General features: G+C 38.5%; 1 protein-coding gene across 1 annotated transcript in view; it reads left to right on the forward strand.

Moving 5' to 3' along the window:
* tapt1a (transmembrane anterior posterior transformation 1a) overlaps nt 1-20,608 on the forward strand; it is a 31,848-nt gene that overhangs the window by 2,723 nt on the left and 8,517 nt on the right. Inside the window, exons 3-13 of the mRNA XM_073487662.1 lie at nt 2,264-2,382; nt 8,284-8,446; nt 9,580-9,715; nt 10,085-10,182; nt 10,489-10,558; nt 12,140-12,220; nt 15,051-15,160; nt 15,279-15,338; nt 15,460-15,528; nt 15,692-15,768; nt 17,665-17,834. Of these exons, the coding sequence (XP_073343763.1) occupies nt 2,264-2,382; nt 8,284-8,446; nt 9,580-9,715; nt 10,085-10,182; nt 10,489-10,558; nt 12,140-12,220; nt 15,051-15,160; nt 15,279-15,338; nt 15,460-15,528; nt 15,692-15,768; nt 17,665-17,834 (1,153 nt within the window). The remainder of the gene's footprint in view (nt 1-2,263; nt 2,383-8,283; nt 8,447-9,579; nt 9,716-10,084; nt 10,183-10,488; nt 10,559-12,139; nt 12,221-15,050; nt 15,161-15,278; nt 15,339-15,459; nt 15,529-15,691; nt 15,769-17,664; nt 17,835-20,608) is intronic.

The following is a 20,608-nucleotide window of genomic DNA, read 5'->3' on the forward strand; positions in this document are numbered from 1 at the left end:
GAACTCAGCTGCCCCCCTTTCTCTTCATTTAGCTCCATCTGTCTGCTGTCAGACCCACACAGATGGCAAAGTCATGTTTATAGCTCACAGTCAGCCCGTAACCATTTCAGACTGATTCACTCAACCTGATAACATGTTCTGCACCAACACTCAACTGATAAGATAATTGGCAGATTTATCAACTCCAAGCTTTGTAATCAGTTCTTTGTTCTGGTCATTCATCAAGTATAAATACCAAAGACTTGTTGCTTAAAGCTTGAGTTTTTCTGCCTAAAATGCTGAAATCGGTATCAGCTTCCGTACCGATCTGATACCATGTAATTTATTGATTGGAAACGGTTTTGCTGATATCTCGCAGCATCTTGTTCATCTTTATGCAACTTAACAGATTTATTACGGCACATGGAGGCAATAACACTGAACAAGAAGTGACCTGTGTAACTTCAAGCACGTTCATAACATACAGTAACATCCATGCAAGGTTTGCAGTATTCAGCTGGTAAGTCAAGTCAGTTTTATTTTGATGGTTCAAAATTACAAATCAAATTGGCTGTACAAGCTGCACCATGTATGACACCCTCTGTCCTTAAACCCTCAAATGAGGAAAGGAAAAAACTCTTGTAGCAGGGAAACCTCAAGAAGAGCCACAGAGGACGGATTCCTCTCCAAGCACAGACAGACATGTCATAGATGCATAAACAGAACAGACCAACAAAACGGAGTGATTACAGATTTCAATGACAAAATATCTGATACAATTAGACTACAAAATAAATGTGAAGACTGTGGATGCAGGAGGATGACGAGGCAGGCCGACAGCCACACGACCTCGAGAAAGCTATGGAGAGAGACGAGTAGAGATAGAAATGTACACAGCTTGCAGCCGAAGGAAAAGAATAATAAGAATAAGAATAACCTATTAACATACTGGTATCGGATGGGGACTCTTCAGGTATCTGTATCTCTAGTTAAAGCTTCTCAACGATGGTATGACTGCTTTGGTTTGCCCATGTAACCGTGAACTTTTTAATAGCAGTTGGTCAGATTAAGTTTTCAGTTTTAGAAACGTCACATTAGACTTTGCATTTGTCATTATTTTAGAGGGTAAGGGTTAGGGTTAGCACTTTTGCATACAAACACACACACAATTTAGTATTAATAATTGATGAATGTAAAACTATATTTATAAGAACAACATATTATTTTTCCCCGTGCCTCTCTGTCACCAGTTTATTTTTGTTGTTCTTCTTGTGAGCCACCAGGTGGGAGTGTTAAAACATAAAATGTGGATTCATCTGAACCATGTGATTCCTCTTTCTTGGAGAGTATCACAAACTTTAAAATGATACCTGGTATTAACTAATGTTTATATATACCTGGCCTACATGGTTTGAAGGATAGCATCTAACATGCAGAGAAGACTGACCCAAGTTCAGTATTAATTAATTATAATAATGCATTATATTATCAAATGTACAATTAGGTCATTACAGTGTCCCCTTTGTGTGCGTGTGGTGTAAAGGTCTTTGTATAATGTTTCCAGAGTAGAGGAGACCCTCTCTCTACAGCCGAGCCCAAACTAATGTAGCTCCTACTGACTTGGTTTTTCCTCAGGGGCAACAGAGGAATGTGTGTAAACATAAAAACACCTCCAGTGAGTTCACGAAGTTAAGCTGACTAACCAACTTCACCCCCAGCTGACAAGGCCCCAAGTAAAGTCACACAGAACCAACCAATGAGAGACAAACCCTCCCACAAGCTTCAGCCCAAACACACCTCTGTCTTAATGTTGTAGCAGCAAGAAGACATCAGCTGGCTTACATTAAATACATAAAACATTTATTTTAAAATGACAAGAAAATGACTTCTATATGGGAAACTGAGAAGGTATGTGTCTGCTGCATCACTGAGTTTAGGTGTAGTGTTTGTAGTCACACATGCGGTGGTTTATTAGCCTTTCCTCCGATGGACAGGAGACAGAAAATAAGTGACTGTGTCACTTTATCAGCCAGAATTTTTGGGGGGATGTGAGGAAACTGTTGTGCATCACTGCAGCATTTTATATGATCTTACTTAATTGTTAGTTATACGGACAATATTTATCTTTCACGATGACGATGACCAAATGTGTCTACGGACTTGACAGTATTTACATTCCTACTGTTGATCGTTGTTTATCTTGGAGCTTTTGTTCACAGCACATTGTTCCCTTGCTGTCAGTCGTTGTTTGACTTGTGTTACTGTGTGACTTTTTGCTTTCCAGCTGATGATCTTTGGCTTCTTCCTGTGTGTGGACGCCTTCCTGTACGTCTTCACCCTGCTGCCCCTCAGGGTGCTGCTGGCTGTGCTCCGCCTCCTCACCCTGCCATGCTGTGGTTTCAGGTCAGAGCCTAAACACACACTCTCCAACCTATAAACACACAAAACAACACTTTATATTCATACTGGCATACCAAAAGAAATGCACAGACTCAATATAACCCTGCATAAAATGTAAAATACAGTGAATTCATCACACAGCAGCACACAGGCCTCAGGTATGAACACACATCTGGCTGCACTATTACAGCTAAACTAATATGAATTTTTCTTCATGAATATTTATCTTTATTTTATCCAAAATAATCCAACACATTCTACGATTTGATTCTGATTTCAATTGTAGGGTCACAATTCGATTACATTTTTTATTAAAACATTTTTTCCGCCTACAGGGCTATGCCATTGTAAGGCCATTGAGTGTAATATAGACAGATAATTTGTTCCATGCTTTGACCACCATCTTTTACTTTTCTTTAAAAAGAAACATGGCATCAAGTGTGATAGCACTGCCATATCTTTTTAGGGTCTTATGATCAACAGCCTGACGATACTTGATTTTTGGGGCCGATACTGATACTGATATAAAGGAGAGCATTGATTTAAACACATTTTTGTAATGATCCCTTAATTGTGGTTATCAAACACTTGTGACAAAGATATACAGTATGACAGAGGTGGGATATTTTACAGTTTTCACATTAAAGTTTTGATGTTGTCGCAGATCAGGCAGCATATAAACACTGATACAGATGTACCAGTTTTTTTGACAAACCAATATATCGTTTTGCCTCTAGAATGTTCAAATTTAAATAATTATAATCATAATTAAAAAATTAAAATAAAAAATGTAATATTTCACTAGTGAATTTGAAAAGACAAAGATAAGCATCACTAGATGACAGAAGGGTAGGACAGCTTGAGTTTCTTTTAACTGCAAAACCCAAACTGTTTGCAGTGCGATAATCTAAATGCTCATTTCAAGCAATTTTTGATTCAGAATTGAAATCATGACACCCCTAGTGTATGAGCAGGATTTGTCTTAAAGTAAGGCATCTGGTATTTTCCTCTTGGGTCTTTTTTTAATGAGAAGACACTGGCTAAACTTGAAAGGCTTTGTGAGAAATCTTTGTGTTGTTTCTCTGTTACGACATGTTCGTGTGTAACCATTGTTTACAACTTTATACAGAAAATGTTCATATTTTGTGCAGTGGTAATAATATATGCTAAAATGATGTATATTTAATATACATAATACAGCTACTCCACTGCAGTAATATTTCACCAGTCCATTACTTTTGTTTGCAACACATTCTGCAACAGCTACAGTTTTGAACATAGCACGTGATGAAAATAGGCCTTAAAGACATTCTGGTAAAGGTCTGTCCATCACTTACTGTTTGTGTAATTAATAGTCTCTTAGATGGATTATGCTTTCATCTACATAAAACGCCTGTAGATTTTACTATATAGGTCTGGAAGGTCTGAAAGTTAATTTGATAGTATTTCCAGGTCTTGATTAGTTTGACGTTTGCACAAAAGGTCAGAAAAAAGAGAAAAACAATCCTCTATAGCTTTTAGCCAACTGGCAATTAGTTCACATGTTGTGATACACTGTGTGTTTTCAAGAGTTGTCTTCTGCTATATAGATTTGTATAGTATGTACTATTGAAACTGAAGAGCAGTGCAGTAATCATACAGCTTCAAGGCATATCTACCCAACCCCCCCGATGGACACTGCCTGTCCTCCTGCCTGCCTCACCCTCTCTCTGATTCTCCCCTTGCCTTCCTCCCCCCTGCAGGGCACACACATGCCCGTACTGCAGAAGAAGCAGGTAACGCTCCCTGAAGCCTGTGAAGGCTTCATTAATGTTATCACTGTCCTGACGGCCTCCACGTCCATCCACCAGTTCCTCTTCATCTCCATGTGTCTGTTAATACACAGCTCACGTCATGTTCCATCCTCCCAGCCTGAGCCGACATGTTGGTTCCTCCTAAGTTTTGTTTTTTCACCCAGGGAAGGTTTGCTGAGAGTGCATGCTCATTCTCATCACAATCATGTTGCTTGTCAGTGATACAGCTGCACATGCTTAAACTGGAGGGCTGCCTACTGTACAGCTCCTCTGGAACAGATGGGGGCTCATTTGTCTTGTTTAAAGGCGTCTTTTGACAGTTGTTGTGGAGGAAGCTGTTTCCCCTCCCTGTACAGAAACCCCCAGCTGCTATACAACTGCAAAACAGCTTCTTTTTGGTCACAGTTTGGCTTCTCTAACAAGGTTTTGCAACAGAAATCAACCTTTCTGCTCTTTCTCTGGAGTCTTAATGCCTTCTGTCAGGCTAATACAGTATGAATAGCACATAGTCATGGCTACTTGGAATGCAGCACATAGCTGACTGCGCCCAAACATACATATATTCATGTGTGTTAAAATAAGTAGATAATGCTTGTATAATAGAAAGAGTGAGGGCTGCTTTGTACAGGCTACACTACCAGCCAGCTGCAGCAGCTTTGCCTCCAGAAAGCTGTGTGTGTGTGTGTGTGTGTGTGTGTGTGTGTGTGTGTGTGTGTGTGTGTGTGTGTCGCACATGTTGGGGATAAGATGCCTCAGCACCTTATCCACCTGAATACCAAATCTACTGTTTACCAACACGTTTTTCATAGAAGTGCTTAATTTACATGAATGAGTCCAGATGTGAACACTGGGTGGAGCTGTGGCCTCAGAAAACAAACCACATCTTCACAGTTATAGAGACGCCTTGTGATCGTGGATAAGAGCCCATTTTTGCAGTTTTATCTGAGTCTTATCATTTGTCATACGCATAGAAATGAGAGAAAACAATACGAATTAATGGCTTTTATGTGAGTTCACCTCATCATTGTAATTCCTGGATATTCTTGATAAATTGTACACTCAGGGCCGGATCTACTAAAGGTTTGCGTGTATTAAAATGTGTGCAAACTCCTTGCACACGCAAAAAAACTGATTTACTAACAGTGCGCAAAAAGGGTCGCGTCTGTCAAAGGTGCAAAATAGCGCGTCTGCATCCAGTTAGTACATTTGCAGCAATGAATATGCAATATGGGGCATTTACACGCAATTGTGCGTGTTCTGGGTGGAGAAAATGTAAATATATTAATTTAGCACACGCAAAGTGATTTATCACACCTGAAAGCAATTTTGCTAATAGAAACTGCTTCTATATTTAACACGTCTCAAAGGGAGGTGCAAACGGTTTGTATGCGTAATTGCATACACATGGCTGCGGTTATCGTTGCAAGAAGGAGACGCCGAAACAATGGAATCAATCTTCTGACGTCTTGGTATCTCCTTTTCACTTCATCCACTGTTTGCCTGTTTTTTCCAACAGCATTAACTTTTCACCGATTTTCTCCCACACGGCGTTCCTTTGCGCGACCGTCAGATTCCTGATTGAAATGTTTATTTGCTTCCTCTGCCAACACTTCTAATTCCAAAGGGTCGAATTTCACTTTGCGCTTTCGCTCTCTCAAACTCGCCCTGCTGAAAACCATGAAACACGCTAAACCCTCATTTAAATAGGCGTGTCTCCAACACGTTTGCGCCTGTTGTCATTTACGCAATCACTCTTAGTAAATCGCCCACAAACCGCGGTTCAACCCCACACGCAAATTTCTAGATTGCGCACACAGATTAGTACAAGCAGTTTGGGATCTTAGTAGATCCGGCCCTCAGTGTATTCAAGCTAAACCCCAACTCGTCTTTGGTTGTGACAGCAGTATTTTATCTGTTGGACAAAAAAAATACCAATATGTTTATTTCATCATTCACAGATTCAGAAGACAGTGAGACATTTACACATCTTCCCAAAATCTGGCAATTTTTTTTCCCTCTCTCAGACTCGGCTCCTAAAATAGTTCAGATCTCCACACCTTCCAGCCCCCTATGTCTTCCATCTGAATTTCTTTTTCCTCTCTCATGTTTTAAAAGTGTGAGGGCTGAGAAGTAGCCCTGGTGATGTGATGCAAGATTGATCAACAACCACTTAAGTTAATTAAGGTAATAATGGCTGTTAGAGTAGTTCGTTGTTGTCCTGCCATGTCTTGTGCACTAGTGAGTTGGTTTAGTATTAGTCTGTGTGGTTCATAGTGATTTAGAGGTACGAGAGGGTTCAACTTTGACTTGTAGTCTTTTAGCCTGGCATCGCCGGATTAATTCACACGTGTGTATTAGACTCATCACTCTCAATTCACATCAATTTCCAAGGAACTGGCATGGACCAAAATGCCTCTGGACACACTGTGCCCTGACACGTGCAAGTACGAGAGATCTTGGTTCGTTTTCTAGCAGGAAAAAGTGTTGGCCGAGTAAACGTACTCCAGTCACAGCTAAACAGTATAATAAACTGTTTCTGAAAACTCGTAAGGCAAGAAAAAAGCTGCGCGGTAACAGAATCTTGATTCATATTTGTTCAGCACTACTTAGTTTGACTGTCTGATCTAAGATTCGTGAGCCTGGTTGAACCTTCAGACTGGACGCAATTCAATTGAAATACAACCAATCAGAGCAACAAAACTTGTAACATGCATTTTCAAATCTGGACCAGTGACGCTCCTCTGTCAGTCATTGTATCAAACCAGCCCCATGTTGTATAAACAGTTGTGGTTGGAGTAGACACGGGCCCGGTGTAGTAGAAATCTATCTGAACAAGTATCAAATAATCACAAATAAAACATGAGCTTAGCAGATTTATCTAGTTACAACTTTGTGCCAATGTGGTAAAATAAACAACCAGCAGCAAACACGCTGTCTAAATTGAATGTATCATGTTTAAAAACCATGATGCTCGTGAATCTTGAAGTTGGGTTTTATGGTCAGTCGTGGTGAGTGGATAAAACATTTTTCTCTTGCTGGTGTTGGTGGTGGTTGTAGATATAGACCAGTCACACAGCTGACACGTGAAATATGCAGGACTTCTTAGAGTTAAGCTCTCTCTCTCTCTCTGGCTCTTCCCAGTTATCCCTGTCATAGTAAATACTAAATAACTGGCCCTATGGATTTGTCAGCCCTCCTCTTAACATGCTCCCAAGCTGCTGCTGCCAACCGTTGCAATTAATTATGAAAGCTGCACATGTTTGAAACACATTATTACCCATTAAAAGACATGTGTTGCTGTTCTTGCAGTATGTGACAGCAGCTTAGTAGCAAACACCATTTTAAAATTTTCAGTCCAAAATGCTGCACCCATTACAAATATTTCCATAAAGATAGATCTTCAAACACATATGATTTTTTTGTTTGTGTGCTGTAATCTGTTTGGTAGATAAGAACCACAAAGATTTAATCTTGAAGAAACACAGAAACAGACATATTAAAAAGAGATAAATCTTATTATGGAGATGACTTTTAGTACAAAGGAGATAGTAACTTTAATATTTAATGTTGTGTTTTTGTGTTATTGCTACCTGTTTCCATTTCCTTTATGTGGGATAAAGAATAACTGTTTTCCACTGTTTGTGTGGTCTTACTGTTTCCTCACATTTTATGAGTAGCAGAGACATTTTAGAGCAGGAGTCAGTCACGTTTGTTATCTGGTGATGTACTATATCAGGGCTTGGCTCCCACTACACAATATCAATGACAAAGTGTGGAAAAATGTGGGTTTTAATGCTGTAAACACTTGTTCATGCAGTTACGATCGTGTTTTTATGTGGTAAAATGTTTGTGTTTGTCAGCCTACATGTGTGTTATATCTGATTACAAACACATTTAATTGTTCACTCAAGATATACAATGACAGGCTGTTGTGTGTGTGCATGTGAGGCATATAAATCTCAGCATGAAAATCTGTGTTAAAATGTTCTGAAAGGTTGATTAATTGTGTTTTTATATTCATGAGATACTAATATTTGATCTGTGTGTGTGTGTGTGTGTGTGTGTGTGTGTGTGTGTGTGTGTGTGTGTGTTTGTGTGTGTGTGTGGTCAGCGGGTCTCGGCTGCTGCAGCCAGCGCAGGTGTGTGACATGCTGAAGGGTCTGATCCTGGTGCTTTGCTTCTCCATGATGCATTACGTCGATTACTCCATGATGTACCACCTGATCAGAGGACAGTCCGTCATCAAACTCTACCTCATCTACAACATGTTGGAGGTACCTCACATTTTATACACTCAGTCACATCTGACTTTTGTTTGTTTTTTACAGTTATGATTCAGTGTATGTCTGTGTCTGCAGAGAAGGTGTAGATGTTTAAATCTGATCACTACTACTAAAACTGGTTTCTGATTGTATTGGTCAAAGAAAATAAGGTGATGACTTGCTTACAGTGAGTCTGACAGGTTAAGTGGATCACGTTTTGCATGTTGCATTGGTTGAAATTATGACCTGTACTTTTCTTGATTCATCGATTTGTTGTTTGGTCTATAAAAAGTCAGAAAAAGGTCTGAAAAATGTTGATCAGTGTTTCCCAAAGCCCAAGATGGCATCCTGAAATGTCTTGTTTTGTCTACAACCCAAATATATTCAGTTTATTGTCATAGAGGAGTAAAGGAACCATAAAATATTTACATTTAAGAAACTGAAATCTGAATTTTGACTGCTTTTTTCCTTAAAAAGTTACTCAAAACCAATTAATAGATTATGAATATAGTGGTCAATTCATTCAAGAGTTGATAGCAAATCGATTAATCGTTGCAGCTCTAGTTTTGTTACAGATTGATCACCTGTAGTAGTGTGTCAATGTTAAGGCCATCAAATATGGGGAAAAAGGGTATTTCAAAACGTTACCCAGAGTTTCAAGGAATTTCTTGATGTGGTAAAAGGTGCAAAAGATGTCAAACTGTACATTGAATGTAGCTGGAACAAGATAAGATAAGATAACCTTTTATTAGTCCACACCAGGGAAACTTGAATTATTACAGCAGCAAAGGGGATCATCAATAAAAAAACAGTGATACTAGATAAGTAAGAAATAATTTAAGAAATAAATGCAAAACATAAAGAAGAGAAAAATTAATTTTTCATGAGTGATTTAGCTTTGTTGAAGCCCAGAGATAATTGCATAAATTGTAAATGAAAGGGTAGGATCTACTCCTAACAGAGAACTATACAAGTTGGCATAATTTCATTGGATTCTGGAAACAAAAACCAAACATGAAAAATACAATAAATAACAAGATTAATTTATGTAGGTAAGATAATAGAGGAAATTAACTGAAGTTCTGGTTGGCATACATACCTTTATTAATGTATTAAGTAATTGTCTTATGTGTTTTTCCGGTCAGGTGGCCGACCGCCTCTTCTCCTCCTTTGGTCAAGACATCCTGGACGCTCTCTACTGGACGGCCACAGAACCCAAAGAACGGAAAAGAGACAGTATAGGAGTCATTCCTCACTTCATCATGGCCGTCTTTTATGTCTGTATCCTTCTTTAAATCCGTGGCAGGATTATGAGTGTCTTAAGTCTTAGTACGTGAACTAAACTGATTTGAATTCTCTTTACTTTCTAACTTCCTAGTGTAACGTTTGACAGACAAAATGCAGTTACAGTCTGATGAAATGTCCATAACTATTTCTTTATGAGCTGTGTAATGCTAAAAATAATGAATGAAGCCATTAAGTGCTGCATGACTTGGCTGACAGTCACCAGAATGAAAGGGCAGAGGCTCTCACTCAAAGATACGTCATAAGATCTCATTACTGTTGATGGTCACAGCTCGGCTGTTTTCAGGCTTCGAACTTGTGGTTTTAATGAAAAGAGATTTGTTTTCCTGAGTGGCTGTTTGTCAGTCCTTCATGCCATCCTCATCATGGTCCAAGCCTCCACCCTCAACGTCGCCTTCAACTCACACAACAAGTCCCTGCTCACCATCATGATGTCCAACAACGTCAGTGGACACACACACACACACACACACACACACACACACACACACACACACAGAAAGATAATGTAGTTCACAACAATCTGCCTGCTTGATTGTTTAAGCAGCTGCATTGTTCCACAAACAAAATCTAGGCACATATGCTCACAAACTACGTTTAACTTAAATAATTTGTATGCAGATGCACCCCATTAAAATTCAACTTGGCGCGTTGATGATGAAACGTTTGTGTTGCAGCTGCAACGAGATGCTTTGTGTTGTACTTTCTGGCTCATTTGCTTTCTTTGTTCTTCTCTTTCTTCTTCACAGTTTGTGGAGATCAAAGGAAGTGTGTTCAAGAAATTTGGAAAGAACAACTTATTCCAAATGTCCAACAGTGGTAAGAGATTTCATTTCATGACAGAAAAAAAACAAAAACAAAAGAACCTAAAACATACTGGTGTGCTTTAATTGAATTGGGTTCTTCTGTGATGTTGCCAGTCTGCACAGAAGTTACACTGACAAAATGTAAAAATATTCAGTGTCTCCATGTTCTGTGATTATCAAGTGCTCCATCAACCTTTACTGCTTTATTGCTACTCCTGAATGTACAAGATGGGAAAAGATTTTGTCCTTCAAACATTTATTCTTTGTAGCTCCGATCTTCAGAACATCTCTCAACGGTTGTGTGATGATAAAAACAGAAATCTATATAACTTACCTGTTTGAATATTTTAATTCTTAATATTTAAACTGTCCCTTCGTTCTATAACTTCAGTGAGTCGTCAGTTAATCAATTAGCCAAAGAATAAAATAATGATTTGTCAATTGTTTTGATAATCAATTTTTACAGTTTTCAAACAAAAAGTTCAGACATTTGTTGGTTTCAGCTTCGTTATAGCAATGATTTGCTGATTTTCTATCATATTTGGATTTTTTCAATTTCTAAATGATTAATAATAAAATAATCAGCAGATTAATCAGTATTTAAAATATTGGTTAATTGCAGCTCCGCTTGGTTGTATTAGCAGTGAAGTCAGACTGATGGTATTTAAATTTCACACAATTGAGCTGGTTAATTTACTGGGAGGATCTCGGTATGATGATCAGCTTCAGCGTTGGTCAGTATTTCAAGCATCCAGTAGTAATGACTTCAAGGGTCAAAGTTCCCAGTGTCCTGATACTAGGCAGCACATTTTTTGCTGACTTTATATTCTGAATTTTTACTGACCTCAGCTACTTCAGAGTCAATCATGTGGATGACACATACTTTTTTTGATAGATGTATGACTGACATTTATTTTACTTTTTTTTTTTAGTGAAATGTTTTGTTGAATGTTGTTAAAAGCATCAAACTGTAAATTAAATGAATTCAAAACTAGGAGAGACCTAACTAGAAGGGTTTATCTCTTTTCTTCTTTACATACAACCCTTTTACAAATGTATCAAATGTGGCTTTGACAGACTGAACACAGAGATGTTACATGATTGTGTGTTTCCCTTTTGATTCCCAGAGGCAGCATGTTTTTATCTCAGTCACTCTTACAGTATTCTAATGACAGCAGAGAACAATAAGATTTAATCAGCTGCCGTTTCCCTCCGACTGTTCACTCACATCTTAGAAGATTCTTTGTTTACGGAGCTGAGCAGGGTCTAACAATCATTATCAGTAGAAATTATAGTGCTGAACATCTACAGCTGTGTTTTCAAATTATATAGATGGATGTTTTGTCGGAGTGAAATACTGTGATTTTACAGTCCACAGTAACTGTGATATGCTGCTAAAATGTAAGAACAGTGATTTATTCCAGACTTCTCTCAGAGCACAAAAACTGACAGATTTCACCCCTCAACACCACAGCTACAGTACCAGGATACTAATCATGGGTGAAAGCAACTTCACTGCAGTTGTGTCTAAAATGTTGATGCTTCTGATCCAAGTTGAGATTGTAATCACACATTTCTTTATTTAAATCTGTAGATATCAAGGAACGATTCACCAGCTACGTTCTCCTGCTCATCGTTTGTCTCAGGAATATGGAACAGTTTGCATGGAACCCAGGTAACGATGTGCGACCTCAAACTGCACTTTAGTAGTTTATTTTTATATTTTGTAGTAAATTCAAACAGACAGCGTTCTGCCCCAGGTCTGTTCACCGTAGTGCTTCTGAATTTTTGAAAACCTCCAAAAACGGTCCGTGCATGTCATGGTAAAATATTCAGAAAAATCTGCTGAGCAGCTCCTTCCCTGCTGTTGTGCTTCTGGTTGACCCACTGCAACACCTTTGGGATCTGTCTCTGCAACAGACCTCAGAGCCGAGTGAGGGATGAGAGCTGGGAGTTTCTGTGTGACAGCCCTCTGAAAACAGTCAGCTCCTTCTGCCAGTCTCAAAGCCACACACACATACTAGATGACAGACGTGGCCTGTCAGCAGAAATCATAACACTGATGTGCTAATACTAGCAGAGCTACAGCCTTCTGTTGCTAAAGCGGTATACAAACCACCCCGGTGATTCCCCAGTAATTAACTTAACCTCCATCCTGCATTACTGACGTCTGCACATCTTTGTTTACATTCGACAGAACTAAAACACCTGTTCTCAGCTAATCAACGGCTAAGCTAACCTGAGATAAACATTTTTTGATAGTTAAAATGGATCTAATGAGAGTCAGATCTGTTTTACTCATATCATAAGCCTCTGGGTCATATATCACTGTGTAGGCTTTGTGTTTGAAAAGAAATACATGAACATTTATGACATGATGCATTGAATTGTGTGAGTAATTCTATTACTTAAAGCTGAGAGTTGAGTCTGACTCTTCAGCAATGGTGGAAAGTTACTAAGTACATTCACTCAAGTATAGTACTCAGGTAAGTACAAGTTCATAAACAAACCTAGCAGATAAACTGTATATGATTGTTAAACCACCTTTATCAGCTTCAATATTAAAGTGATAAAAACATGAATATTATATTGATTATATTGATCGATGTCGATAATTATCACGATATACAGTATATTTAACAATAATAATGTTGAATTCACAGTTTTATTGTATTTTCCTTAGGACAGAACCCAAAACCAACCAGAAGGTTAATTATGGTTTATAAAATACAATTATCTATTGTCAGAATGAACAGGTGACAAACATCCAACAGAACCAACCAACCAAATGGCTTTATGTTAAACACTGAATAAACACAATGATGAATATGTTCAACACATCGCTTGTTTCAAACGCGTCTCAAACATTTTAGAGGTGGTACACTGAGCTGAACACTGATTAAAGACAGTAAAATCAAAGGTAAAGCTGAGGATGTTCTGCTGCTGTATTCCTGAGCTGGTTCAGTTCAGCTTTAACGCCTCCTGTTCTGTCAGACCTGATGTGGTGACATCTCTGAGCTGCTCTAACTTCACCCTTCACTCTGCGTGCAGCTGGTTTTTAACCGTGCTTATAGGCATCATGTGTTGATCGATACAGGACGTCACTGCGCTGGTTCTGTCTGTGTGTCGCTTCGGGTTCTGCTCATGTGGGGTAATGTCTGAAAAAGCAGCGGCACCTGTTGGTTGAGCTGAAGTTTGACTAGTAGCAGCAGTGGGCTGGGCTGGTGGCTACCTGAGGGGAGGCTGGTGCCAGCATGACAGCGCTAACTCATACTTTGGGAGTACTGTTTGGGACGGTACCTTGTGAGATGATGGAGGAGGTTGGTGGTGTTTCCAGTTCTGCTGAGGACGGGTCGCCGACACATTTAGCATCTAATGCTGCTCTGTGCTTTGTCAGACTTCAGGTAGCCGAACTATTTCCAAATAACTGGAGTGGTATGACCTTTCTTCGGTGCAGTTTCCTCGTGTTTCGCAGTTTCCTCGCACTCGGTGTCGCTGGTCGGACCGCTCATCGTCTGGTGTCGGCTCGACCCACAGGTGGTGACGTCACTCTGAGGTGTTGTGAGTGGGAGGGGCCGGAAACATCAACCACGTGCATCTGTTTCTCTGCTGTGATTGGCTGTTGGTGTAGCGTTTCCTAGGTAAAGGAAAACGGACTCAAAAATAACTATGGAAAATAATAATTTTATAAATAATAATAAATAATGTCATAAATTTACCATCGTTATCGTGGAGAATTTTATCATGAAAATGATCGAGATCGTTTTATCGCCCAGCCCTAGAACGCAGTAATAATTATAATCCAATACTACAATGTACAATATCTGTAAATATGCCACTGCATAATATGTACTTCAAGCCTTTTTGATGCTAAAATTTTTGTACTTTTATTTAAGTAAAAAATGTGCACAGCTTTTACTTAAAGAGGGTATTTTTCCACTGAGGAATTGCTACTTTTATTTAAGTAAAAGATCAGAGTGCTTCTTCCTTCTCTGCTTCTCAGTTACCCTCAGCTATATGGCGCATTTAGTGTCTTTCAGCTCTTTGTTTTAATTTCAGACCACAACTCTACTATTTTGGTTCAGTCTCACAGCCAGTGAGTGAGTGTCCATAGTGGTTAGTTGGACTAAAAAAATGAATAAAAGAAAAGTGATATTTGGAGTTAAATTTGTCAGGTGGACAGAAACAAAACTCCAGTGAATACTGATGTTGCTTTGTCTGCTAGATGTGCGAAGGTGTCAGCACATTGAATCCTGTATCAGAAACTCTCAGCAGTGAACTCAACATCACAGTTGGTACAGCCAACATACTAAACTAATTTTATCTGCAGCTGATGCTCTGGTGGAGCTTTCATAACAGGAGCCAACAAAAGTAGACTGGTTGTAGACGATATCCAGAGAAGACTTTATGAACATGTGCACTCTCCCAAAGAATATGTTCCAAGCATGACTTAAGTTGAAAATGATCTACATATCACAAAGTTTCTTGTGCCATTTTCCCCTCAGACCACCTGTGGGTGTTGTTCCCTGATGTCTTCATGGTCGTCCTGTCTGAGGTTGCTGTTGACATCATTAAACATGCTTTCATCACCAAATTCAACGACATCACTGCTGATGTAAGGACCAAACCTGATATTTAGGAGTCTTAAAATAGCCTGATTCACCAGATAACAGCTTGTCACACACAGACCAGTTGGCTCCCGTACTCCATCATTATTCTCATCTCTTTCCCAGGTGTACAGTGAATACAGAGCCAGTTTGGCCTTCGATCTCGTCAGCAGTCGACAGAAGAACGTAAGCAACTCTTTCTTTCATATCACTGTCATTATACTTCCAGAAATGGCATTGAGCCTACGCAGCTAATCAATGTAGTTTTGTCCAAGGCTTTAATCTGTGCTTGTCTGTCATTGTGTAGGCTTGTACGGACTACAGTGACTCAGTGGCCCGGAGGATGGGCTTCATCCCTTTGCCTTTGGCTGTTCTGGTAAGAGAGGCTGCACTCTGTTGCTATTCAGGCACTAAATACCAGAAGAGAGTGAGTCATTAGCACATTAACGTTAGCCAGAACATCCTACAAACTTGTACCTGATGTTGGTTCTCACTGTTGTTTAAATATCCATTTAATCTGCTTTTTATTGTTTTAACAGCTTATTCGAGTGGTAATGAGTTCGGTGAAGGTGCAGGGAGCTCTTTCCTACACGTGTGTGTTCCTCTTTTATCTCGGGTAAGTCTATTAAAGTTATACTGTTAAATTAAATATCGTTGTTATGTTTAGGGCTGGGTGAAAGCTTTAAAATAATATACTGATACTTTTAGGCTTTATCGTGTTACACAATATATATCTCAATATTTTGAAATCTCCTCAAAGCATCTCATAAATGCTAGGACTAGGCAACAAAATTGAATATCACAATATTTTTGACTAAATACCTTGATAATGATATTGCAGCAATATTGTAGACATGACTTTTGGCATTTTTCAGAAAATATTAACAGACGGAGATTTTTGATAAATAATCATCAGTAATGTGGATATAATGACAAAGTTGGTAAATGCAAGTAGAAGAACAAGTAGAACAGTCTAGTAAGTTCAGAACATTACATCACTTTACACTTTACTTTTCCTTTAAAACCAGGAAAAGACAACACTTACGACATATCATGATATAACAATATCCAAAATCTAAGACGATATCTAGTCTCATATATAGTTTGAATGTTACATGATTTTGTTGTAGGATGCCGTGCCCAGCATCCAACATTTCTGTAGCCTTTGAGCCTCATATCACTGTACTTGTTCTGTTAATCATGGCATTTTCATTTTACATATGCTGCATATATTTTAATCTGACTGTAAAAATACAGCTGAAAAGGAGATTTAAAGGCTGAAACTGATTTTGGTTGTGTAAGTTGTTCATGCACATTAGTCTGGTGATAAGATATGTTGTTATTCCGCCCCTCTCCTCATTGAAGTGCAGGCTTAAACCATTGAAATTGAGGTCAAAGTCTATATTTCCATATTTCTGAATCTCAACACTGCATTCGTTTAGTCATATATCAGTGAATATTTAAATGTTTATTTACACATATTTGTGTTTGATGATAGTGTGTCTAATATGCACAGAGACTCCCGTGTTGTAAACAGACATGCTTGCAGAGTCTGAATGCACACTAACACATGCAGGCACTGTCATAAACACACACTGAGATTCAGAGACACACACAGTTACATAAGCATTAACACTGTGCCCTCACGTTCTCCCTGTGCTGAGCTGCTGATTGCATCGCTCATTCTCATTTGCCAGATCCCATTGGGCTCGTACCATTGAAGAGTTTCCCTCAGGGTGAAGAATACAATGTTGTCATCTCTAGTGCCATCTCTGGCCTTCCCCACCCCCTGATTTAAAAATAGCTCTGGCTTGAACAGACCGCTTTGCTTTGGCAAAGATTCAGCCATGCTGAGTCTCAGTCCGAAACACCCTGTCACAGCGTGCGGTGGTCCACAGACCCAAATGTGTCTGTCTCTCTCTCATCACAGTGTCACAGGCCGGGCCTCGTAGCAAAGCCCCGAAACACAGAGAGATGGTACGCATCAACATCCTGGTGTCAGTGGTGGGATGTGAACGACGGCGATCGAAACCAGATGTTAGAGGAGATTTATTAAAGCTGCGGCCCAGCTCAAGACAGCACCGTGATAACTCACGGGCTGTTCAGTTAGGACTAATGTGATAATCCTCATTATTATTATTATTTTTTATATTTCCTTCAAAATATACCAAATTCTCAATCTCTGTGCTGATTCCATCAACCAAGCTGGTGAAAAAGCTTAAATTACTAAAATAATTATTTTAATACACTGGCTGCAATAACAACATTTCAATATTCTGTGATTATTGATTTCACAAATTAAAGTATGTGTGGCCCTACGTCAGAGTTTGGAATGCTTTTTTATGTTTTAATTGTCTTTTTTTATTCATCTAACAAAGTGACTTTAATAGAAGGTTATTGAAACTCCAAACTAGTTCTTGAAGCAAGGGAAAGAGTTTTTGATTCCATGTTACTAAGCACTTCTTCCACTCAGAAATGCATCTCTCTAAACAGCAGCCTTCTCCCTCCTCAGGCTGGTTTCTCTGAAAGTGTTGAACAGTATCGTGCTGCTGGGGAAGTCGTGTGTTTACGTCAAGAGAGCCAACATGGAGGACAAACTGTTTGAGAGGCCCTCCACCACTCCATCCTCCTCTGGGAAAACCCCCAGCAAAGCTGACCAGGAGAGATGTCCAACACCTTCAGGTAAACTACAAACCACTTTTTTCATAACTTATAAGTCTTGTAAATGTGGAAATGCGGTGCATGTACTGCACATAAACATGTTGTAGAATCGGCAACAAAATATATAATACATCCCATAAAAAGCACCTCTTATATGCAGTTGTATTAGAGCTGCTAACAGATATTTAGAAATTACAAATGAAAGTAACGGATTAAAGTAAGCTCCTTTTCGAATATGTCATTTATTTATTTTTTTTCTGTGCTTCATTATTATTTTGCTTCCTCAAAATCTTCATTTCTATATTATGTTGTGCAAATAATTTGTTGAATAACAATCAGGAAGCCTTGTACTATTTGCATATTCGGAATGAAATAATAATAATAATAATAAAAAAATTAAAAAAGCAAACAAATTTCAAATAGTATTTCATTTATATTTTTAATGTTTTGGTCGCAGTACACCTTGGCTGGCATTGATGCCAAAATAAAAACTCACAAAGAAAAATAATATTTTGAGTCTTAAGGAGTAGCCACATACACCCATGCAGTACCGTCAAATGAAATAATAGTGAAACTGTTATATCAATATTTTTAGAATAACAATGCAGCAAATAAATACCTCGATGTCAATGTTGGGACAATATTGTAAGGATGACTACTGGTACTTTCACAAAATATTAACACTAAGAGATTTCTGATCAACAGTCATCAGTAATGTGGATATAATGACAAAGTCGGTAAAGGCAAGTATTAGAAGAAGTAGAACATTCTGGTTAGTGCAGAAAATGACATAATTTTACTGTAATGCTGCCTTTAAAACCTGGAAAAGACAACATATATACCAGGATAACAATATAAAATCAATATATTGCCCAGCCCTACTCTCACCACTGTCATAGCAGGGATTTCAGCTGCAGCAGGCAAAGCCCTAAAAACAGAGCTTTAAATTGTCGGGTGGCCACAAACACGTCTAAATGACCTATAATGTTGCCACGTAACTGCTGGATGTGTAAATAGGCAACCATTTGCTAACAAGTTCACCATATCATCTTAAAGGTGATGATATGTCCACATTGTTTTCACAACTTGTCTTTGCTAACCCCAATGCATAGTATGTCACTATATGTAAAATTCATTCATCGTTATGAAAACAAAATTGGAGAATGTGAGGTCTGTTAGAAAAGAGGCACACAGGTTGATATAGTTACAGAGAGAGTGATCCCAATCATTTTACACAATTATTCAAACATCTCAGCTTGATAACAGTCCGTCTTTCTCAATAATTACACCGTGTAAAACTACCAGAGTTCCTAAAATCAAGGAAAACCAAAGTAGTCCTTGAATATTTAAGTTGAAATTCAGGCCTGTATATAAATACATTTGGATTTTTCAATGGGCCCTTCTTGTTCTAGTCAATATTCTGATGATAAACTTGGAACTTGTGTGTAATTGCTTTTTATAGGATGAGAAACAAAATAATGACCCATTAAAATAAGTCCCTTGGCTGTTAACACAAGACCTCCAGCTGTCTGTTTTGAATGAATACATTTTAACCAATAATCCTAAAATAAATGCTGGCACATCAGACATTGAAATGTAACCGGCACTCATGTCTTCAGCGTGAACAATTCAGGAAGCTCAGTCGAGGTCATCATGCATCGTGAACACAATTTAGATTTTGGATCTAAATTCTGAAAATGCAGCAAAGACGTGTTAAAAAATGATTTCACTGTTCGCAGCTACGATGCCAGCAACGACCGAGAATATATTTATTTATTTATTTATTTATTTATTTATTTATTTATTCATTCATTATTACACAAACGCTTTTCATCACAGAACATCAGCTTCAAATATTCTACAGGCGTAACTTTTGGGAAGCTCCATCCTGTTTTGATATGAAAAGAGTGGAGACCTGAGAGAGGATCCTGGTGCTTCTCAGGAACAGATATCTAGTAAATGAGACGTCCTGGGATTTAATCTCCTCTATGAATTATGTGCATGTTGCTCTCTGCCTCCTGTCTCTCTGCACTTTTACACACCGTCTCTAATCAAACAGTGATATCTCACAAAGATCCAGTAACTGTACAAAGGAAACAAAGCACTTTTGTTTATATCTCACACTAGGGTGGAAAATATTCATTTACATATTTGGATGCTGCTAGTTAATGTTTGTCAGTGTTGGTCCCCCGAACGCAGCAAAGCTTCTAAAGCAAACCTAAGATAACCAAACTCACCCCACCTCAAAGAGTCAAGTTCGTGATTACATTTTTATGTGTGTCGCTGACACTTTGATTTACATTTTAGGCATTTGGCTGACACTTGTATCCAGACAGATTAGTCGGCAGGTAGGAGCTCAGTGTCAGGCAGCTAATGGACACATCCACTGTGAGGTGATGCAGAAATCAAACCTGTGACCTTTTTAGTTCTTTCTACATGAATCTCAATAAAGAATATAACTTTTCAGATGTTGAGTTTAAGTCAAACATTTACAGGTCGGAACAAACAAGTTTTCAAAATGATTTTGTTGGACACAGTATGAGACTTTATATAAGATGTTGGACGTCATTGTATTGTGACATTGTGTCTTTTCTTTCCTTCCTTTCTTCGTCATTATATCGACATTACTTATGATTATTGATCAAAAATCTTATCATTTTTTTTGCAAAAGTACCAATAGTCATCCTACATTATTGTTGCAATATTGAGGTATTGTGATATTTTATTTTGTCGCCCAGTCCTACCATTTATGAAGTGCCTTGGAGAAGATTTCAAAATATTAAGATTCATATTGT

This window comes from Pagrus major, chromosome 18 (genome assembly GCF_040436345.1).
Source record: "Pagrus major chromosome 18, Pma_NU_1.0".
NCBI classification, from domain to species: domain Eukaryota; kingdom Metazoa; phylum Chordata; class Actinopteri; order Spariformes; family Sparidae; genus Pagrus; species Pagrus major.